Source organism: Sciurus vulgaris (genome assembly GCF_902686455.1).
Source record: "Sciurus vulgaris genome assembly, chromosome: 6".
Classification (NCBI taxonomy): domain Eukaryota; kingdom Metazoa; phylum Chordata; class Mammalia; order Rodentia; family Sciuridae; genus Sciurus; species Sciurus vulgaris.
Window position 1 is genome coordinate 166,832,231 of NC_136466.1, and position 24,515 is coordinate 166,856,745.

Here is a 24,515-nt window from a genome sequence, read left to right on the forward strand (position 1 = left end):
TTCATATTTGAAGTTGGAAAAGCAAAACTTCCCTGTACTGTTTCCACAATGGCTTTTGCCTAGTGATTTATCTCCTTCGATGGCATAGATACTGGCCAACACCTGAGCTCACCTAGTCAGATGGGACCGTGTTTACTCAGTAGGTTTTTGGAGATAAGCCTCTTGTTTACCAGGAATAACACTTGATGCAGCACTTTTACCTCTCATATCATTTGGTAAGACTTAGCAAAACATTAAATTTAAAAACCAAAGAAATGTGGATTTATTTATATAGTGCTAAAGAATTTATAACAAAAGTCACAAGCCACAGTATAACTGCACATGTGCAATTGGGAAAAATATATCAGAAAAAAAATGAGTGGAATAATTGCTTGGCAAATATTGGTCTTCAAAATGCTACAAATTTAGATTTAATATGACCCAAATTCTATTATAGCAAAGAATCAAGAAATAAGTAATAAAAGAAAACTGTTTAGCTTGGTGGGTGACCACCAAGCTCAGTTTTAGGCACAGTCTTAAAATGATGAACTAAACCTTCTTGATGTAATTGCGATAGAGAACAGAATTTAAATAAGTAAGAACAGGTTACATTCCTGCTGCGGAAGGAGAGACATGCTCTGGATGCCACATGACCCGCACAGGTGCTGCAAGATAACTGTGATGTGAACTTGGCCACTGTACACAAGAAGGCCTCCTCAGCCCCTTGGCTGCCTCTTTCCGGGGTTTTCCAACTATCCCGAAGCCAAGCGGCCCCTGATCCCCTGTCCCCCTTTCTTCTGATTTGACAGCCCCAGCTGTCTCCACACGATGAACCTCAGCATCAGTGCTACCTGGGGACTTCTCGCTGGAGCCATTTGCACATGCTCAGTCCTGCTGCTGGTTGGGAAGACACCATCATTCAGAACAAGACACCCTCCTAAGTGCTGAAAGGACTGCGTAGACTTTACTTCTGAATCATCTTACGTTTCCCGGGCAGTTAAAAAAAAGTTAAGACCATGTTTTTCAGCTCATGTCCAAGTGAGCACACGATTTGACATGGTGCATTAAGCCTGATGGCCCTGTGTGTCTGTCATCTGCATGGACTCTGCATGGGATTCCCACCGACCCTGCCTGACCCTTGTCTGTGAGGCTCATGATTCATGTGAGATAGGCTCATGATTCATGTGAGATTCACTTATAATGACTTTCTTAGAAGAAACTGCACGATGATGAGGGGCAATCGCAGGATGGCAGGTCTGAGGATTAGAACGCGCCCTGGCAGGGCTGCCAGCTCCACACACACGCAAGGCAGTGGCTGCCAGTTCAAGTGGAACAGCACCAGGCACCTGCAACTTGATATCAAGAACCTGTGTTAAAAAGAGTGGGGAGAGCTAATTGTTTGTTCTCCACTTTTTATTGAGATATTTAGCCAATAGATGAGCATCACATGTTGAACATATCCTGATAAAATCCCACAATTTAGTTCACCTAAAGCTGACCTACGCACTTGTCATTCAATATCAGTGCGTAATAAATTTTAAAAGCTGGTCTTCTGAGCACAGTGTTCTAGTTGGCTCTGGCTCTTATAAAGTCTGTTAAAATGCAGGCTCAAAAAAAACAAAATACTAGTTACTGAAAATGGATGGAAAGGCTCAGCATGAAAGGGCCCCAGGTCCATAGTCAACAGCAGAGGGAGGTCATGGGCGCCTCAGGCCATCTCAAATTATCCCCAATGGTCCCCTCTGAGGCCACAGGTGATGGCAGAAGACATTGGAGAAGCTGTTAATGAGGGCTGCCTGCTATCATCTGGAGACAGGCAGGGACACTGAGGGCTGCTACGGAGGACCTGAGGGCAGGGTGCGCGTAGGCGCGCCAGCCACCAGAGTACATTACCTGGGATCCCACCTGGAGGAGGCTCCAGAGCTACCTGGATGGCCAAACTCACAAGACAGAAAGTAGAGAGCCAGTTACCAGGGACGGGGAGGGAGGAAGGGTGGACCGGGGCTTCCTGGGTTCAGCATCCCCACCTGGCGGTGAGCACGTCTGGAGGTGGATAGCGCCGCACCAAGCTGCAGATGCACTGAGGCCACGGGACTGCACGCTTGTGGGGTTGAGGGACAGGTTTTATGTCAGACATTATTACACAACAGAGAAGAGCAAACATTAAGGACAGAAAAAAGAAAGAAAACCAAAGTATCCTTGCTTTGTCCCTAAGAGAAAACCAAGGAGTTTTGCCGGCACCCCCGGGGAGGTGTCCACTTTCCCAGCTGAGAGGGGAGCGAGAGGCAAGACCACCTCCCTGGCACCACATCCACGGGGGTCCCTTCTAACCTGCCTGCTCTGCTTTCATGATCTGAAGCTGGTGGGCAGCACCCAGTGAGGAGTGTGGGCAGGAGACTGGGGTCCACTGAGCCCTCCAGCTCAGCAGCTGGGGATCCGAGGAGCCGGAGGGCATTTCCCTGTAAATTGTTTGATGTGATCAAAGGCAGGGCCCTGGGGCAAGCCCTTCTGTGATTAATAAATGATAAGGCGGCGCTACTATGAGTAAAACGACTTCCTTTCCATACCTAATGTCAGCGTCCACACCATTTATGATTTGCTTTGACATAAATACAAGAGCAACCGCATGGACCAGAGCCACTAGTTCCAGTGCACTAGGTGCCAGCAAAAACGGCCAAGGGAAGTCACCGGTCCCCTCCCCTCTGCATGGAAAGACTGGACAGGAAAGAAAGCAAGTCCTTGCCCCACAGAGGGTTGCTCAGTGTGGGGATCTGAACCTTTTACTCCTTCTTAAAGGTCTTCTGTTACCCTTTGGGAGTGCCTTCTGTGGACTTCTCTACTTCCCTTGGCAATGCTCTGTGCTCTTGGTGAGGAAGAACAGCACTGGAAGACTTCCTTCTGCTACTGAAGACATACCTCTCTCTAGAAGGATCACATGCTTCAGAGAAGTCTGCTAAGTGCGTGCTTGTCAAACATTTACAGAAAGCCACTGAACTACCGTCAATCATTACGAGTTACCCACATGAAATGTGGTTAGCTTCCAAGTAGGATGCTTCCCAGTTATGGTCTCCTAAAATATTACGTGGTAACTCCGAGTTTGGATTTCACAAAAAATGTAATGGTTTCTTTTTTAGAAGGTCTGGTACCTACCTATTCACTCACTCACTTAGGAAATGACCATGACTGTTCCTGACCAACAATGCACTTCCTTAGGTCGTTTGAAAATATAAAGAAAACGAAGACCTGCTCAGAGGTCTCTTCCAGGTGTCTGTCATTCACCTGTCTTGTTGCTCTAATGGGCACATGCAGCTACTGGCCAATGAAGAAGGCAAACTCTCAGAAGCCCGCGCAGAACACGGGTGGGAGATGAGGAGGTCTGGTGATAAAGGCTTCGTAGCCGTCACTACTTCTGAGTGGGAAGGACACACCACTTCCTGGCTCCAAATCCACTCAGAATCTGGCCAGTGCACCGTTATTCTTCACCAGTGCTGTTTTGCTGCCCCTCCTGGTTGCAGTTCACTTCGGATTCAGCTGGCTCCTGCCGCTTTAATCTACCAAACTGCTTTGAGCTGCCCATGCTCTCCCTGCAGCTGGAGGGCAGGACTGAGGCACAAATGGGCCATGGGCTGAGCACGGGGAACCCACTGTGGGTGCACCCAGGTTTCAGGTCTCCAGCCAAGGCCCGTGCCTACCTGCCTCTGCCCGTTGCCCCCATGACGTCTTCAGGGTGGAGTGGGGCAAGCCACGGCTTCTCTCTGTTGAAGAGGATGGAGAGACCAATCCACCTCTGTGCTGGGCTCCAGTAGGCACTGGCCTCACCTGAACCTGCAGGTGTCTGGGAGCAACTGTGCGATCTATCGTAGGAGGCCGAGGATTAACTCATGTAAACACCCAGGTCAAGGTCCACTTCCGCAGCCTTATCCTTCACTACTCTTCCTGCAAATTCCTGCCCTCATCCTAGATCCGAAAGCCATCTCTCCTCTCCTGCCTACCTTCTCTTGGCCCGACTTCCTGCAGGTCCACCTGGTGAACACCTCCACCTGCTTCCGAACCCAGCCTAGCAGGCCCGCTCTGCCCTCCTGCCACCTCCATGTGCCTTGACTGCTCCCCCTGCTGTGCTTCAGGAGGATTCTGTCTCCTGAACCTGTACCCCATTCTGAGCTCCCGGGAGGCAGAGCATGCCGTGGGTGCTGCGCACCAAGCATTGGCCCTGGGGTGCATTTATGCCTTTATGTGTAAAAAAAAAAATTTGCAATGATTCCTTTCTCCTTTATGAAGACATTATCAAGTTCTCTATTATTATTAGATTATATGTGGCCTGTCACCTAAACCTGATTTTATGCTTCTGGAAGGCAAGAACTCATGCTACTCTCATGTTCCTCTGCATTTGCAAAGTGTCAACCCCCCCCCCCCCCTTGATGATGGTGATGACGACGATGATAGAATACTAAGAAGGACGTTTCCCCAGCACACTGACGCCTGAGTGACACCTTGGGGAAGATGCCTGCAATGATGGCCTGAGCTTGGGAAGAGTGGCCAGTGGTTCCCTATGGACAAAACGCCCAGCCTGTCCTAAGCGTGGAGGGAACTCAGCTCACTTCACCCTCAGAACCACATGGTGGCTAAGTCTTGACTGTCACTTTTGAGAAGTGAAGACAGAGCCTGTGACACTTAAGGAAAATCTGCCCAAACCTCACAGCATATGTCAGGAGCTGGCTTTGAAATCAGCCCTCTAACCTCCTGGACAGGACACCCTGCCTGCTGCACCCTCTTAGTTTGATGGTTCCAATAGCCCTTTTGTCTGTCGTGATGACACCTCCTTGTCACTTCTGTCCTCTGCCAAGCAGGCACCAGGAAAAAGGACATGGATGCTGCCCTAAGAAGCCACCCTCTCTCGACAGGTGACTTGTGCAAAGCACTCCTCTCCTTGGAGAGACTTGCTGCAGCTGAGAATTTAATAGGCAGGAAGCACTGGGTGCCACCAAAGGAGCTAGAGCACTGGGTGCCACCAAAGAGTTGCACTAGGACAGGCATGGAAGGCGATGATGCTCTGCCTGGCATGAGCCCTGCCTGGCAGGAGCCCCGGGCTTACCATGTTGAACACGGCCATGATGAGTATGATGGCTGTGGTGACGACCGTGAGGGAGATCCGCGGCCAGGGGCGGTTGGCGATGATGCCCGACGACTTCAAGAGCCACAGGAGGGAGGCGGAGGCTTTTTTGCTGCGTTGCTGGAGGAGAGAGGAAGGAAATGAATGCACAGTGGTTTAGCGTGTTATTAACGATGGAGTTAAAACCGCAAGGAGCGTCAGCACCGTTCACGGATTAAACAAGCAGATTCCACCCTCTCCTGGGACCCGCGACAAGCCACAAACTTCATTACAATTATGTGGGTGTCCCTGTTACACACTAAGAATGAATTACATTTCTATGGCAAAGGTGTAGGTACCTGCATGCCTTTTAAAATAAACCTGAACTTATGCTTTTAAGTGATTCTGGTGGCAGAAGAAATGTGTCAGGTAATCAAACCACCCTGGGGACGTGCTGGCTCTCATCTGAAATGGTTGTTAGATTCAGCTGATCTGTGTAGGAAACAGCTGCTCTCTTCCACCCCTTCATGGCTACAGGGGCAGATCGTAAGGATACATCCAGTCCACAAAATCGACCAGGTTATATTGTTATATTGTTATATTTATGTGCATGTGGGAATATGTAACAACTAATCCCACTATTATGCATAATTGTAATACACTGATACAAATATGGAAAAGAACCTGGTGCAGTGTCACATGCCTGTAACCCCAGTGGCTAGGGAGGCTGAGGCAGGAGGATCTCGAGTTCCAAGCCAGCCCCAGGAACTTAGCAAGGTCCTGAGCAACTTAATGAGCCTGTCTCAAGATAAAATATAAAAAGGGTTGGGAATGTGGCTTGGTGGATAAGCACCCTGGGGTTCAATCCCTGGTAAAAATATACATATGGAAAAGAAAAAGAAAACCCTAAAGGAAAATACAACCAGACTACAGACTTAGTTTGGTGTCTGAACCAACAAAGATGGTGGCCAATGGCATGAGGTAGGCTGGTTTCACCTCCTCCTGTCTGCCAGTCTTTCTTTCCAAAAATTTTTTCTGAACATTTTTGATCATGCAGAGAAATGCACCTTATTAAGTTTACCCTCTAGCCACTTTTAAGTGTACACTAACATCAACTACATTCACATTGTAGTGTGACACATCTAGGTTTTCATCTTGCCAAACTGAATCTCTGGACCCATGGAACAAGAGCTCTGAATTTCTTCCTCCTCCCAACCCTGGCAACTGTCCTGCTTCCAGTGACCATGACTTTGAGCACCCGGGAGACCTCCTGTAAGTGCAGCATCGTGTCCTTTGGGTTGAATTTTTTTAACCAGCATATGTCCTCAAAGGTCCTCTGATTGTGCTATCTACCCACTTCCTTCTTTCTTTTGGATTGAACAAACTTCCTCCAAGTGTACACCACGTTTTGCACATCCAGCCACCCACTGAAGGACAGACTGTGGACTCTTCCTCCTATTGGAATTCCCAAGTAAAGAAATTATGCCCACTGACCTTGCTCCACTCTGTTAACCCAATGGTAGAGTGGTGTGACGTCAGTAAAACTCAAACCGAAAATACTCCTGACTATCACAAGGGAACATCCCTTCTCTGCCTCTTTCACATTTGCTTTCTGAATCACTTCTAAAAACATCATTGGCAAAAGATTGCAATAAGTTAAAGGCTGTTATTTAATTTATTGCATTTATTATGACATTAATACAGGCAAGAGGTGGTTAGAGGGTCAAAACCCAGTGGTCCAGATTCAACCCCAGAGAGCTATGAGATTTTCTTCAGGTTAATTGTTCTCTCTGGTCTCAGTTTCTTTGTCTGTAAAATGGGACTCATGGCTGTACCAGCCTCTTCAACCTTTTCAGAGATTTAAATGAGCTACCTGGGGCATTGGGAATGGACTTACAAGTCTTGACTCTTCTTGTTATTTCTATGAAGAAAATATGACATTTCTCAGGAACATTTTAGTGACCATAAATCTATCTGCTTTATGTCTCTTTGGACAACATGGTAAAATCCTCTCTCTCTCCTCCATCACACTATGGTCTCTCTCCCCTTCCAGGTCCTGATGTGAGACATGAAGGAGGTTTGTCTGTAGCTCAGGAGCCCCACTAACGCTGATGTAGGACAACATTTTAGGTTTATTTCTTGGGCTGATTTTCCTAGGAATTCCCACATTTCTCTGAGAGCCTTTTGGGGATCTGGGGCCAGTAACGCTCTGGGCTCCAGGGACCACAGGAGGTGAACCACTGGCTGGTGGCAGGTGTGCCCAATGGAAGAGCATCTTCCCACAGGCAACTAGGGAGCCAGATTGCATGTCACACTGCTACCTGAGTGTGGGGTTTAGATAGGGGTTGGTGATGGCTTTAAATCTGTCACACAGTAGGATGCCTCTTACTGCTCCAACCCAGGCATAGGGTACATGCCTATAATTCTAGCTACTGAGGAGGCTGAGCCTGGAAGATCGCAAATCCGGAGGTCAGTCTCAGCAACTTAGTGAGACCTTGTCTCAAAATAACAAATACAAAGGACAGATGATGTGGTTCAGTGGTAAAGCACGCCTGGGTTCGATCCCAGTACCAAAAAGGAAAAATAAATAAATAAATAAAAAGGCTATCCCATAATGCTCTGACATACACAGTGTTGCAGAAACTTAGAAGACCATGAAGTCAGAGAACACCTGAGAAAGTGTATCGTTATTGTTTAATTCATGCTACGTCTAGTAATATTACTACCACAGAACACAATCAGACTGTGTGCAGAAGCTGTAATGAAATATGAAGAACTAGGACCCAAATGAAATCACCTGGTCCAGCTCAGCTTCTGTCAGAGGAAGGCAGGATTTGCTGTGGTTTTGCAAATCAAGAGAATATCCACGTGTGCATCCTATAGTATTTTTCTCAGGACAAAATTATTAAAATCGATGCTTACGTGTCTATAGACAGAGAATTTCAATACATATGATGCGGGAAACAGTAAGAGCAGAAAATATAAAGATTTATTGCGTCAGGGAGAAAATTTAAATCTTGCTCAGAATTCATCTTGCAGTTAGTTAGGTAAAATATTATCTAGTTACTTCACAGACAGATATTTGAAATCATAAAAATAAAAAAAGTTTCTTTGAATGTTTTGAGAATATGGTGATAATTCCACCGGATACGCTGCCTAGTGGAGGCCGTTACATTCTGCTCCTGGGCTTCCCATTTACTGAAACAGGTGGGAAGAAGCTGGGAACGTGGTCTCTACCTGTGCAGCACCTGGGGCTGCTCACGAGGCCCCTGGGCTCAGCATGCGGGCTCAGGACAGGGTGCGGGTGCACGCGGTTGGCCTCCTTCTCCTGCCTGGCCTTCCACATGCCCCAGCGTGCCCCTGTGCCTTCATCTCTAAATGCATCAGGCAAAATACTCTCATTTTCGAGGTGGGAGCCAGGCAGCTACATTTCCATCCACGTCACCAAGTCGGGGCAGAGTGAGCACGTCTGTTCTGAAGTCAGACACCCAGCAAACTCTGCTGAGGGCCAGGAAGGAGAAGTCAGTGGGGAAACAGGCCAAGATGGAGTAAGAGGAGGCCAGGGGAAGGCCTGGACGGGAAGGCCTGGACGGGAAGGCAAGAGGGGCGAGTGACTCCGTTTAGCAGTTCTCTGCAAGAGTGACTTCAGACCAGGATTTAGTTCAGATCACACTGTTCTGGTTAAGTATTCAGATGAAGTCTTTGGGGAAAAAAAGTTTATCAGAGCCCTGGCCATTCTAATTAAACATTATGAGTGAGGATATTTAGTAACATTCGGACCTTTGCTCAGAAGCTGCTCATCAGCTGAAACGGGGAAGATGCGTGCTCTGAGCCAGGGTGGTCAAGCATCCACCCCAATCTGCATCTTAAGTGCTGGCCTTGCTGTGGCGGAGCCCTCCTGCTCTTGACCATGAGCAGCCCTGTGTCTGAGGATCGGCTCTAACATACAGGAACTCACTGTTGGCCTTCAGAAATGCTCTTGGCTGCTAAAGCTGCATTCATAGGACAGGCACTAAATATAGCAGGAGATGAAAAGCAGAGAGAAAATGCATTTGTAGGAAAACCCTACTGCAGAATTAGCGCTGGGGAGGATGAGCAGCAAGGGGCCGTGGAAAAGGTGCAAGATGAATCCTGTCTGGGCAGGTCCTCTGTAGGAAAATGAAATGCTCAGCTCCCTTATCTGGGTTAAAAATAAACCAAGAAAAGGCAACACTACCAAAAATATTTCCCTCTCTCCCGCCTCTCCCTTCCTCCCTTCCTTAATTTGAACATCTTGCATCAGAAACAACTGGTAGCTTCTTGCTGTAAAATTAATTCCTTATAACTTAATAATCTGAAAAGTAGAGTGCTTATATATTTTTCAGGAGATACCTGAGAAAAGAAGTTGCTTATCTTAAGTGAAGTTTAATAAAATAAAAAAACTCAGAAGAGTCATAAAACCATCAAGATGCTAAGTAAGAAACCATTACTACTAGAAAAAGCAAACCCCATGTTAAAATCTTGCCTCAAAAATATGGTGGTTAAGTTTGTCATGTCAACACGTGCTCTTGCGTATTTTCTTGAAGGAACCTCTAATCTGGTGTTCATTGGCTGAGGACCACCATTGTGACTTGCAGGAACACACTGGGGCATTAACTACTCCTAACATTTAATGTCATAAAGACTCATGTGTGCTTTGATTATTAATTGTATATGAGTTTCCTATAGGAGGATTTCTTTATTTATTTGGTAATTTACAAAGTCAACCTGTTTCTTCTCAGGCCCTGGAGAAGCCATATTCCTCAACCACTGCTCCACAGTGAGACACTCAGCACTTTCTGCAGGGTGCTGCCTTTGCTGACATGCCTGCCTCTGGCCACAAGTAGAACTGGTTGAGGACAGTACCCACATCACTGGCCTTTGTCTTTCTGGAGACCAGACCTGTGTTTGTCAAGCAGGGGGACCCAACGAATGCTTGCTGAATGCACCACTACCTTAAGGATGGACCCAGAGAGAATTCACCCAAAGGACAGGGACAGAGAGAGCTCAGTGCTAGAGGGACTGATCTGCAGGGTTGGCCCAGGAGTGTCCTGCAGCAGGACATGTGCCGGAGCAGATAGCTGGTACTTTCAATGCCCACAGGGAAGGAAGACGCTGCCACAGGCCTACAAATGGTAAGTAGCCAGGACTGAGACCCCTCCAAAAGACCAGGAGCTTCAAAAGGCTGTTTCTTCCATGCAGAAGACCAGAATTACTCTACCTACCAACCCAGGAAAAGATCAATCAGCTTCCAGTGACAAACATGAACTCTAAATGTGGATGTTGGGGTGGAAGTTATATTATCTGCATCATAAGGAGAATCCCAAATTGAAGGGTTATTAGACAAATGGAAACCCAGAGAAAGTCCTTGGGTCTCCGGTGGAAGCAAGAACAACACTGCTTGTAGATGATGCATTACCCCCCAGAGGACAGGGTCATCCCCACCTCAGGCAGGCACAGTTCTCCCTGAATGTGACCTCACGAGACAAATATGAACCCTGTAAGGCAATGGTTGCATGAGGAAGAGTCAGTGTATCACAGAGAGCAGAAGGGCACAAGATCTGCCTGTGTAAACACAATCTGAAACAGGCCATAAAACAAGACGAGGTGCTGAAAGCAGGTTAGACTCCATCCTGAAGCAGTGAGTTGCAGCAGAAAATGACAGGGCTGTTTTCAGGAGTCACACTGACTCTCTCGAGAGGGGCATGTTGATGTTGAGGTCTAAAGCTCAATGATCATGCTAAAGAGGGAAGATGATCTGAGCAAATGACTCATAAAATGGCACAGGACATTAAAGAAGTGAGGAAACAAAAGCGGTTGAGACAGGAGACACAAGGGAGAGGGCCAATATTCTTCCAATAAGAGCTTGAGAATAGAAAAGAGACGGGAGGAGATGTGGGGCAATGACCTGGTGCAGGATGAGGCTGTGGTGGAGGAGACACACTGAGCGCAACAGGAAGAAGGAAAGCGAACCCACAAAGATCTAACCCTATGATGACCACAGAGAAAGACATCTTTCTCTACCAAGGGACAGCAATTAAAGAGGCCTACAATGGAGGCCAGGAAAATAGGCAATCGTGATTTCAAAATGTTAGAAAACATTATTATAAATGGTCACGACCAGGAAAAACAAACAAACAAACTCTCTTTTGAAATAATATGAAGATTGATTATCGTACACATACTTTCACAGAAAGAAAGCATTTTAGTAATAAGGAAACTGAGTCCTGGAGGGAGACATGGTATTCAAAAAAATCACTAAGCAAAGAATTTCCTAGACAGCAGCGAGAATAACAATGAATCTTTTGAGCAGCTTCGTTTAGAAACATCCAAGCAACACTGGCATGGAAGATGGGCAGGGGGATCAGACACAGACTGAGGCCCGCACAGCTCCCCAGCATGCAGATGGGATGCACCTGGTAAGTCACATGCACACACTGGCTTCAAGGCGATAATGAAAACCAAGGCCAAATCACCAAGACCAAGCTGGAAACGAAACCAGACTGTAATTTATCACTTCCAAGTTATTTGAGAGAATAAAAGAGAAAAATCTCCATTGGTTAAGAGAAGATAGGAGAGGAGAAAGAATAAGTAAAAGCAAAAAGGACATATGGTGGGTTAAAAAAAAAAGCAAAACAAGACTACAGCAGTAATTATAATACACGTAAATGTATTACACTTGTTAAGTAAAAGAGAGAGACTTTGGATCAGAGAAGACAAGATGGAGCCAGAGGTTGTTGACCAGAGATATCTCAGCTCAGAGATGGACAAGGGGGAGCAGAAGGAAAGAGGACAAGAAAGGACACCAGCAAATTCAGCCAAAGGGAGGCTGAAAGTGTGTACCGACATTAGAGAAAATAGACTCCAAGGGAAAGCACTCCTGCAGGGTAGAAAGCTTCCCTATTAGCTGGTGCATGACCTACTTTCTGTTCCCCAATATGACCCCTGTATCTGTGCTTTTATCTCTGCTTGGGATGAGGTAGGCAGACTGGCATCACATGATCTCCGCTACACAAAGCCCAAGGTAACAACATTGGGAGAAAATTTTCTTCTGACATTTTCCGGCATTTTCTTTTGCCATATCTGGCAGGCTTATTCTAAAGATGAATTTTTGGTTTGGGGATTTTTTTTTATAATGGTATTTTTAGTTAGAGTCACTCTCTTGTACTTGTCATAGACGTAAGTCCATCTCAGGTAGTTTGGAACATTAAATCTGACAGTAACTCTGCACCTATTATTATTACTGTTACTGTGCTGACAACTATAATTGTTCTTTTATTGCTGACTGTAATGAAACTGTGAACTTGAATCTCTTATTCTAGTTTTAGTCTCCACCTAGATGAAATGGATTGTTTTCATTATCAAAATAATGTATATGAAAATACTTTGAAAGAACTTTCATGCACACAGACACATTTTACAAGATATTATCATTGAGTATTTTCTTGCTAAAATATTTTAAAATCTAAATCTAATTATAAATTAATGTTCTTTTTTCCACTTTATCAAATATCTTTTAAGATGCATTTATACTTTGCCCAGTATAAATATATCCAGTATATATCCAGTTTTAAATAATTTGGACCTCTAGCACAATAATGTACATCAGAAAACTAGGTTGGAAGAGGGCAGTGTGTGCTTACCTCATTACCAAAAATGTTATTTTGATCAGTGGGTACTCAGCAGACACCATGAGGCAACCTCTACGCCACCCTGGCCAATGGCCATGCGTATGGACATTCCTGTCTACTGCTGGATCCCATCTGCTGGACATCACACTGCCTAGCCCTCTGGAACCTGCCTTCCAAGACAAGGCTGCAAAGCTTGGTTCCAGTTCTGGCTCCAACCTCCCCGCCACCCCACCTGGGCAGGTTACATTGCACTGATGAGCCTCCTTGTCCTTGACTGTAGAGTGGACATTCCCTCCAAGGACCCTTGTGAGGACATATGAGCCAGTACATGCTAAGTATCTGGCAGAGTGAGTGGACCTTTTGAATATAACGTGTGAGTTACAAACTGTGATCAGCTGGATCCAGGACCTTGCCCACGGCTGGTAGTTTGGATTGAATCTGAGGGTTCTAAGCCACACGCAGGCCTGTGTTGTCACACTGTGCTTTTAGCCCAGAGTCCGCTCCAACCTTAAGAAATCCATCTGTGGATCCTCTTGCATTTTTTTTTTTCACAGAAGCACCTTTTATTCTTAATAATTGGAAGTGGAAAATCATGTAAGTGCATGACTCTCTGGAGCCCTGATTCCTTCATCCAAACCTGAGGGGCGGGACAAGATTGTCTCTGGTTCCCTTTCTGCTCTCAGGTTTTACAATCCTGAAGTTCACGCCAGAATCAGAAAGCAAAGCACCTCGGGGGCATGTGACACAGATCTGCTGCATGAGGACACCAGGCCAGGCCCGCCGGGGTGCAGCTGGGCCAGAGCATGGTGCTCAGTGGGGTCGAACCTGGGGGAAGACCAGGGCGGGAGGTTTTTGAGCAGCAGCGCCAGGAAATTGCATTTGGGAGCCACCTGGCATGCCTCCAAGCTTCCTGGCATTAAATATTTATCCTGTCTTTCAAGTGCCCGAGTATTGCAGTGAGCAATGTCCTGCTGAGATGAACTCACTGCAGATCTCTCCATCTAACAGAACGAAAGCAAGGACTCCAGGTGTCGGGGCTGGCGGGAAAGGTGGGCTTTTCAGGGCTGGCTCCTCGAGGTCGGGAGAGCAGGGGATGCCAGTGCCACTGGGAGAGCTTTCCATGCAGAATGAGGAAGGTCCTCAGGCACCTCTCACTCTACCTGGGCACCTGTGAAATGAGGGAGGACTTCGGTGGAGCCGGGGGAGAGAGCCCACAGAAACAGCCAGAAGTCCTGGCACTTACTGAGCATCTGCTTACCAAGCATGTTTACGCGGACAGAATCTTACTAGGTCCAGCAGGAGATAGAGAGGAGGTTTAGGAAAACATTCTTGCTTTAAAGCGAAGGGAACAAACAGGAAAAAAAATCAGAAGTCAAATTGAGGTGTTATGAAATGAGGAACAAATAAGGCACAGGTCCTGAGACTCAAAGGGCCCAGACAAGGGCCTGTCACCTGGGTTGGTGATTCCGAGAAGGCTTCCAGGAAGGTGGGCAGTGGAGCTGACCCCAGGGCTCTAGCTGAGAAGGGGCACATGGGGGGTGCTCCTACAGGAGGTCTGGACGCGCCTGGGGCGGCAGTGGAGGGGCAGAGAGGAGAGGCTGGGCCGCGCATGGACTTAACGGCAACAAGAAGGGAATTCCCTGGTGCGGGTTTCAGAACATGCTACTGAACAAATATCTTCATGGTTTTCCTGTCAACCGAACAAAATCTGCCTTGTCTTTCATCCTCAGCTTTCACCCATTTTGATATTTTTCTCTTTCCGTTAAACCCAGCTAGGAAGTGACCAGTTCGATTTCCTTGTGTTATGCCTTCTGTGCTGCAGAGGGTGACAGGATGAAGCCCCAGAAGAAAAGTGTCAGCCAGGCTCACCTTCGCCCCACTGCCTTAGGGGAGGCGCCCACTCTCATTCTTCACACAGAGAATCAGACGCTGCCATTACAGCCCGGTTCTGCCTTTGGCATTTACATTCTCAGATGGTTAGCAGGCCTGTGAGCAGAAGGCAAGTCTGGGGCATCAGCCACTGCTTCGTCAGCTATTTAACTCATAGGTGAATGCCAATCATCCCACACCTCGTGGCACTGGCTGGCTTCCACGGGGCCAGGGAATGAGCCGTTAGGGGGGCAGTGTTTCTCCAGGTCACTGTGGACTGTTTGGGATATACAGATTTGGAATGAACTGGAGAGTTGGATTCAAAGCACACTAAGCCATCTTAAACCACCCGTTCCTTAATGCATTGACAGTTAAAAATCCTCATGGAGTGGTCTGAACGCTCATTGGGCTTAGAATTCTGTCCTGAAGTTGACAAGCATCACACTGGGCTGCAGTCAGTGCCAAGAGGTTCACTAATCCAAGTTCAGGAAGAGCAAACCTCTTCAAGGTAAGCCTCCCTGGTCCCTGGCATGATACAGGCTTCGTGAGCAGGCAGCAAGTACCCGGTGATTTGTAGCCATGGAATTTTCTCTCTGAGACACACAGAGGCAAAAGCCTTTCCCAGCATGTGGTATGTGGGTGCCAGGGGCTGGGAAAGTCCCAGGAAGGGGAGGGGACATGGAGCTGGGATGTCATCTTGACAGCCCCCAGGGGACACTGGCTGGTCGCAGGAGGGAGCAAAAGCTCTGCGAGAGAGGGAGGGGGACTAGGCAGGCATCAGAAGAGCAACGTTCCCACAGAGGCAGCAGAATTGTTCTTGAGATTCTTTTTTGGGCCTCAGCCCTGTGCTGCTTTTCTGTAACGACTTAGTGGGAACAAAAATCAGCCTGAAACCCTAAATATATACCACTACCCCACACCTAAAGCCAGAGTCCTTGGAATGGAAAATAGAAAGCATGGCTTCTTAGGCACAAGGCTGTCAACTGGCGGAGTTAGGAGGAGGTTGGCATTGCCTACGGAACCACAGTGAGGGCCCCTGAGAAACGGGCGGTGGAGGCTTCTGTGGGCGAGGAGGAGACAGTGTAGCTGTGCTTCCCACCCGGGGAATGTCTCCAGGGACAGGGAAAACCAGGCGCCCTCGCATAAAAGCACTCCAGAACTTTGACGAGAACCTCCGAGGAGACCTTCAGTGTGGCTCACTCTCCCGTCTGACCTCTCCTCTCTACAGCCTAAGCAGTCCGCAGAGAGTTTCAGAGCCCCGAGACGCTGGGTGTGCACTTGAGTAAATCAAAGAAACCATAGTCCCATTTTGGGGAGTTTTCAGTGCGATTCGAAAGATCTGAAATATACTAAAGTGAACAAAATCCATCAAAGTTTGCACACAGAAGGCAGAGGAGGCAAGGGAGGTGTCAAAGGAGAGGCACGCTTCAGAATCCTAACCCTCGTTGGCCAGAAGACTCAGGCACTTCACCTGGGAAAGCAACAGATGGCCTGGGCTCAGGGCCACTGTCCTCAGAGCTCCCGAAGTGGGCACAGGCTTCAAGGGGCCTGTGGACTGAGGGCACCGTGCTGATGTGGTTCCAGCAGCAAGGGCCTTGCAGTGGAGAAACAGACACAAAGAGCAAACTCCTGCGGCCTTGCGGTGGGGCACTCTCTGGAGGGGCGGCGGGTGGGCTGCACACTGGAGTCTGCCTCCTCGCTCATCCCATCTAAACTGGCTGCCAGAGTCCAGCTGGCAGAAGAAATCATGATTTTGAAAATATGGAACTATTTATAGTATTGTCTATAACCTCTGACATCACACAAAATAATCCATTCACAAAGATTTTAACGACTATTCCTATTTATTTTGTATAATAAATTATCAACAGAACTCCACTATTATGTGTAACGATATGGTACTAATAAAAACTAAACATATAACAGAGGGAAGACCAATAGAGTAGAGAAAGGAGCCCAGGAGGGTGGGAAGGGTGGTACGGGGATGGACAGGAGCAGATTATGTTGCATGCATCTATTAATGTGTCAAAACAAACCCCACAATTATGTGTAACTATAATGCACTAATAAAAAAAAGACAATAAAAAATATCTCTTGGGCTTCTCCTGAGACTGCCCATGGATTCGGCTGGAAACCTGGCTCAGAGTGGCCTCTTCTGTTTTGAATCATCTCCAAGGAGCAAGAGGAAGCGCTGACTTGTCTTTGGGACTGCTGTCTCCTGTTGGCTGTCTCAGGACAGCTCTCACTGAGCTCTGGTCAGCTAGGGACACTTGCTTTACACTCAAGAATAAGCTTAGATTTAAGTCATATCCAGAATAAGTATTTAAACCATCAATGGTTACAATGGTTGGCTAAAATTAAAACACTAATTTAAAACATTCTAATGTTTGCTACCTTCAGATATTCCAAAATTTTATATCTTGAAAGTGGATGTAAAAGATTTATTGGTTTGAATTTCAATCCCCCTGTACAAGAACAGTTTCCTCTTATACTGATGCTCACTAGTGTGGATACTCAGAAAACAAAGCAGACGATAAAAAATGTTGACAGAAACAACTCAATAAAAGCATGTGTTAGGGTGTGACATCCAACATTTTAAATAATCTTCAAACAAGCACCTCAGCTGTCCATGAGCTACCTCAGTTCACATCTGGGCTGCTGACCTGAAGGGCACCTGTTCCTTTGCTGGGAATTACGCTCTTGAAATGTAAATCAGTAAGCACCCTGGATTTGAATGTTTTAAGCAAGAAATCCATTTCCATAAAATGAACACTGTTTTCAAAGAAGTCCCATATTTGAAGCACTTACCAAAAGCTGCCCAGCAAAGCAGACAAAAAGGATGCAGGCAAGAGAGAGGAACGCAGCTCCAAAGGACACGCCAAGGACAGTCGTCCTGCCGGAAACAGAAGCAAGAGGTTAGGGCCCGGCCTGCCATCCGGAAGGCTTCCAATGGCGCTCTGGGCTCACGGGACTGAAGCGAGCGAGCGAGCGAGCGCTGCGATCCTCCAGAGCTTTCCTGAGAAGTGAGAATGAGCCTAAAACAGATGACACAGTCCATGCTAAAGTGCGTACTGCTATGGTGGATCGACGTGCTGTGACTTTCCAAACTGCCCAGAAGTGTCAGTTCTTTGTGAAAAAAAATCATATATATATGTGACTTGCCTATGGTGCCATGCTTGGCCATATCCTCCATCTCAGGGGCTTTTGTCATGCCACTGATGTCCCTGCAGATGCTAAATCAGGCAGCCTCGCCATGGTGACCTCAAAGACTTCATGCCCCACCCCCACTCCTCGACCTGGAGACCCTGATTCCCACCTTCTTCAATCCCACACAGCCAAGTCCTCAACACAGAAGCATCTAAATTTGCTGAGATTCTCTCAAGATTTCACAGGACTGTTGAGTCAATGAATAAAGAAGCCTGCAGTCGCACGAGAAACAGGGCCACCAAGTTCAATTCTGCACTGGCGGGTTACGGGTTCATTTATAAGAGTCATATGCTTTTTTTTTGGCTCCAAGGATTGAACCCAGGGGAACTTAACTGCTGAGTCACATCCCCAGCCCTTTTCATAGTTTATTTAAAGATAGGGTCTCACTGAGTTGCTTAGGGCCGTGCTAAATTGCTGAGGCTGGCTTTGAACTTGTAGTCCTCCTGCCTCAGCCTCTAGAGCCACTGGAATTACAGGTGAGTGCCACTGCGCCTGGCTAGTCATATGCATTTCTGAATGGTCCTCAAATAATTAAACAATTCAACGTCTTAAAACTTTATTTAATCCCAGGAGGAAAATATCAGGAGTATGAAATAGAGCTGAAACCCAACAGATGCTCAAAGGTGAAAGTGGAATGGCACATGAAGGGGAGGTCAGGTAGTGTCTGAGACCGCAGTGGAGCCCCGGGCCCATGAGATTGGTTGGAGATAGTGAAGAAACACAAGATCTGGCACTGAAAAGAGGAGCAGCAATTCCAAATGCCAGCCATGGAATCCAACACCCAGATGCAAATCAGTAGCAACTGATTCACCCTGCAAGCACAGGCTGAGCCCCAGAAGGAGAGGAAGCGAGCCATTAGTGCCCTGGGTGCCGGCCCCGACGCTACACGACAGCAAAGGCTTCGCTCGACTCACACCCCAGACGCTGGCTCCATTATGAGAGATGACCATAGGGTCACACACACAGCAAGCAAGAGCTACAAAAACTCGAGCTCAAACCAACATTTGAGCCTGACCCAGTGATGTACTGGGCACTGAGTCATGTCCTGGACATGATTCACAGAGTTTTCCAATATCTGGCCTGAGAATAACATTTTTTCTCATAAAAATTGCATTTTATGAGTGGCCATCAGTTTGCTAGAAGGGTGTACATACACCAAATAATCCCAGATGGACAATTCTCAAGGGCCAGCTCATGAGAGATGCCATGATACAAAGAGTGAGATGTGATCCCGCCCGGGACTGCTATACTCTAGAAGAGGTAAACCTGTATGTCTCCTAACTTCTCCTATCCAGAACATTCTCCCACCCCACATCACTCCAGTGCTTGTTCCTTGTCCAAAGTCTACAATGTGTGCAGTCCACACCTCAGAGGTGTGAGAGCCCTTGTCCTTTTTACTGTGACTGAAGGGGGATGTGACTATCATCTGATGATCTTTAGTTTGCCACCATCTCCTGCAATTTTATATAAGAGGTCTGAGAGATTCTCTTTGATTCTATATTCTCCTAATTCTTTCCCAGTTTCAAGGTATGCTGGCTTCAGTAACAGCACCTCTTTTTCTCAACTGGAACTGTTTCATGAACATTCCCTTCTCGATGGTTTGGTAAAACTCAACTTACCACAAATTAAATAAAATTTAAAAAACTATTTGAAAAATATTTGATGGTGATGGTGATGGTGGTGGTAATGGTGATAGTGGTGATGGTTCTAAGGATGGTTGGTGGTGGGGATGGTGATGGTGATAATGATGTTGATAATCGTGATGTGATGGTGATGGTGGTGCTGATGGTGATGATTATGATGGTGATATTGTATGGTGGTGGTGGTAGTGGTGGAGATGACTATGATGATACATGCTAATGTCTTGAAAATTTACTACAAACTAATAGCTGTACTGAGGATTTTATAAGTATAGTTCACTTTAGCCTCATAAAAATCCTATATAGTAGTTACTACTACTATTTCATTTTTTCCAAAGACAAACTGAGGACCCAAGAAGTTGAGAAACTTGCCTAAAATTATACCTCTATTAAGCAGTCTAGTGAGGAATTATGTTCATGCAACGGCATGGCTGACCCAGGTTCTGTTTTAAGGACTAGACTTGTCAGAATTTTGCCATGTTTATTGGTTCTATTTCTTGAGTTAATTTTAACAATATTCCTAGAAAATTATCTATTTGATTTACATTTTCAAATGTGTAATATTTTGTGTATTACTATCTTACAGTTTTAAGCCTCCATATTTAAAGGAGTTGCTTCTTGAACATTTTTCTCTTGTCTTCTCTAGATCAGTGTTTTAAAGATTTACATGTTTTGTTGATCTCAAGGAATGAATTCTTGGTTTATTTTTAAAGGCCATGCTTCCTGATCATTTTCTGTATTATTAGTTTCAAATTCAACTTTAAAAATTCCTTTTTTGCTTTATTGAAACTTGCATTGTTCTTTTCCTCACTGTCATTTATTGCCATTCTTTTGTATTTTCTAATAAATGCATTCAAGGATGCAAATATTCCAATAATTACTGCTTTAAGCAAATTCTTCAGGGTTTGATTTATAGCTCCTCATTGTCACTCTTTTCTGAGAAGCCTGTGATTTCCATTTCCATTTCCTTTTAATACAAGAACAATTCAGAAATCTGATTTTCGAATTTCACAAGGAGATTATTTTGGTTGCTCTTTGCCACTTCTGTTTTCATTATATTTGATGAGAGATGGTACCCTCTATTATTTCTATGCTGACAATTTATTTTTCTCCCAGGGTATGGCAAGTATGCTTTATTTCACTATGTCATATGGATTTTTGAAAATGATATATTGCTTCTTTTTTCGCTGGTAACAAAGATGCTCTCTAGATACAACTTTTAGGGGGTTTGATGAGCTATTGAAATCCCAAAAGACTGACTTGGACTATCAATACTAGAGTGAGTGAACATTTTCAACTGGATTGTGAGTTTGTCAATAGAGCTGAACATTTGAATTCTGCTTTATTTATTTGAAAAAGATTCTGAAATACGTGAAGATTGATACATTTTCTTGGAGACAACTCCATAATAAAATCTTGCTTTTTCGTGTGTGGATTTTCTCTCCCTTGAGTTCTATTGCTGTCTGAAATTCTCACTACCGCAGCATCTTTCTCTTCTGTAAGCCCTTCCTGGAATCGCTACTCTCCACCCGTTATTTCCAGCCTTCCTCTGTCCTCCTATCGCAGCTATTTCTCCCGCACATCATGTAGATGTGCATTTCCTTTGTAGCCCTGAACTTTCCACCTCTTGCTATGGACAGGACTTTTTTATCCATTCACAGTTCAGGTACTTACTAATAGTTGACTTGTTCTTCCATCTTGTTACCTTAAAATAGGTGACAGGACTCACAGAAAACATCTGGATATAAAGCTTCTCTTATGGGAAGAATTTTAAAACAAATTCAATAAATGTAATAGATACATAACCACTGAAAAGTTCCATTACGTGTTATTTTTGGTAAGTTGCGTTTTCAAAGAATCCTCCCATTTCATCTGAATTGTAAACTGTTTTGTAGTCAGTTGATTTATAACGTTTCAGGTTTCTCCTCTACTGTCTGAAGAGCTGTAGTGAGCTCCCCCAACCCATATTGTTATCTGGGTACTTTTAGTTCTTTCTCTTTTTTCTTCTTTTTAGTCTGACTAGTGGTTCAGGAAGTTTTAAATGTTTTTCTCCCAAAGAATTAATTTTTAGCTTTATTAATTTTCTCTTTTGACCAACAGGTAACCTGTATGAGGCCAGCGAAGCCCCTCTGCACATCTGGAAAGACACGTATCTCTCGTAGACAGCACGTGGCTTGCTCTGCCTTCACCTGGCCTGTCTGTTCTTTTCACGCTTCGTATGCTGGAATTCAATCTCACCTTCTTACCACCTGCTTTTTATATATGTTTATTTGTCCTGCTCTTCTTGGTCCTTTGCTGGGGTTCATGACATTTGCTGCTGTTATTTTAAGTATTCATTTTCCATTCAGCTGATTTCTCCTTTGACCTTTGGTGTCTATTCTCTTATACTTGCTTGATTCTACTTTGCCCGTCTTTCTCTTGATTCCTAAGCTGCAACGCTGGACAATTGATTTTTCCTCTCTCCTAGTGTAAGAATTTTAAGGTAACAGATTCCCTTCAATTTCTGTATTAGTTGCATTCCACCCATTTTAATATATTATCTTTTGCTATTTAAACATTTTAACATTTCTATTGTGATTCCTTGCTTGACATGTGGGTTATCTGAAACCATATTTCTCATACTGAACTATTTGGGACTGTTTTTAGATATTCTATTGTTATTGAGTCCTTGTTTGATTTTGGTGTGGTTAAATATCTGAACTTACTCGAACCTTCTCGAATGTGTTCAGGGGCTTTTCTGGCTGAGCATAGGCTACAGCTGGGTCAGTGTTCCTCAAGTGGAGTAGTTGAGATGACAGGTATTCTGCAGCTGGGTTTAGCACTCTGTGAAACAGGAATCTGACATCTTGCTCCTGTCCTCAACACCCTGTTTCGGTACACCAAGAGCAAGAAAAGGCATCCTGAGTGTTTGTGACCATGGAGTCACCTTATTCTCTCTTTGCTTCTATCTTCCTGTTTTCTGGTTCTGTTATTAGGTGTAAGCACATTTCTGACTTGCGTGTTTTGATGACTCGCCCTCTCAGGACTTGACCTCCCTCTTCATCTCTGTTACTACTTTGCCTTGGAGTCTACTTTGTCTGACATTAACGTGTGCACAGTCGTGTTGGTGCTCACCGTCTACATCGTGTGCCTTTCCCTTCCTTTTACTTTCCACGTGCCTGCCTTTTGTATTTAAAGCACATCTCTCAGACAGTATGTGGCAGGGTCTATTTATTGGACGTACTTGGCCTTCTCACATGTGATGCGCTTGAATTTAACCACACTTCTGATGGTCATTTGTCCCATGGATTTTGCTTGTATGATTAGCCCGCTGTAGTTTCTGCTATTATTTTAAATCTACCACCTTACTCTTTGTATTCTGTTTATCTCATTTCCTTTATTCCTGTATTCCCATTTTTATGGTCATTTTTTATTAATTGAATATATTAATAGTATTTTAAAAATTTCCTCTATTGGCTTTTTAACTATACCTCTTTTATTTTATTTTTTGATGATTGTTCAAGAATTAAAGTATACCTTCTTTTTTCTTTCTTTTGCTTCTCTTCTCACACTTTTTTACTGGTATATTGTGGTGTGCCTGATGGGATTGGTTGTTACATATTGAGACATGCACACAATGCAACAATATAATTTGGCCAATGCCACTTGTCAACAAACCCCACCTTCCGTCCCCTGGGCCCTTTCCTCTATGGATCTCCTTTGATTTTGCATGAGATTCCCACTCCTTCCCCCACCTTCCTTTTCCTTTTTCCTCTCTAGTTTCCACACATGAGAAAACACGTGCCTCTTGACTTTCTGAGTTTGGCTTATTTCCCTTAAGAAAATGGTCTTAAGTTCCATCCATTTTACTGCAAATGACATAATTTTGTTTTTCTTTATGGCTGAATAAAACTCCATTGGGTATATAAACCACATTTTCTTTATCCATTCATCTGCTGATGGACACCCAGGTGGGTCTCATACCTTGCCTATTGAGACTTGTGCTGCTATAAACATGGGTGTGCCCATATCACTGTGGTATGATGGCTTAGAGGAGTTAAAGCACACATTCTTATCAGAAGTTACTTAGCATTAATATTGTACCATTTCAAAAATACATAAGACCTTCACAAGTATGTGATCCCATTATCTTCTGCACCAGAATTCTCTGTACATGAATATAGAATTTTTTGGATAAACCATTGGTGGTCTTTCACTTCCAGCATATTCCCTTTCATAATCTCACATATGCAGCACATCCAGCGCTCCTCATTCTCTCCTGCAGTTCAAGTGCGCTTCTAACATCACTTCACAGTTTGAAAAATTTCCACTTTCATTTCTTTTATTACAAGTTTACTAGTGGTGAATTCCCTGTTTTTCATTTACTTATAGTATGTTTTTATTTTACCTTGACTTAAGAAAGGAATATTTTTATTCAATATTAGTCTAGTTGTTGATGTTTGCACCAGTGGTTTTAAAACATTCAATTATCTTCTGTCCTCAATAGTTTCTGGAGAGAAAGTCAGCTGTCATTTCTATCTTGGAACCCTTGTATATACTGTCTCCCCCATACACTTTTGGTTGTACCCAAGCCCTCCCCCACTTATAGTTCAACTACTCAACTATGATAAATCACGTTTGCGTGTGTGTATGTATGTGTGTAGTCTGACTACTAAACCATGATATACCACGTGTGTGTGTAGTCTGACTACTCAACTATGATACACCGTGTGTGTGTGTTTGTGTGTGTGTTTTCCCTTGCTTGCTATTAATAGAATTTTCCTGTATTTGGAGGTTGTTTATTTCAACAAATTTGGGAAATTCATTTCTAAGAGGGCTGGAAGCCCAGGCTCATTGTCCATGTTTGCAGCTAAGGTTGGCTGATGGGAAGTACTACTGGAGATTGGAAGGCAGGGAAGGAAGTGGGCTGGCGTTCACCTAACTCCTGTTCCCTACCAAGTGGCTTTTTTTAGATGGGCTGCTACCCCTCCCTCCTCTACAGTCCAAGACCCTTGTCAGAATACCCTTCATCTCAGCTCTGACCAAGAGGCCTTGCTGTGGGTCTACTAGCATCTTTTGGAAGGCCCACCTACATCTGTTTCC

The 24,515-nt window shown here is 45.0% G+C and overlaps 1 protein-coding gene across 3 annotated transcripts in view; it reads right to left on the reverse strand.

Moving 5' to 3' along the window:
• ADCY2 (adenylate cyclase 2) overlaps positions 1 to 24,515 on the reverse strand; it is a 376,288-nt gene that overhangs the window by 51,179 nt on the left and 300,594 nt on the right. For all 3 annotated transcript variants that reach the window (XM_079144908.1, XM_079144907.1, XM_079144909.1), the window contains 2 exons: positions 17,395 to 17,479; positions 5,072 to 5,209 (listed from right to left, as the gene is read on the reverse strand). In XM_079144908.1, coding sequence (XP_079001034.1) covers positions 5,072 to 5,209; positions 17,395 to 17,479 — 223 coding nt within the window. The remainder of the gene's footprint in view (positions 1 to 5,071; positions 5,210 to 17,394; positions 17,480 to 24,515) is intronic.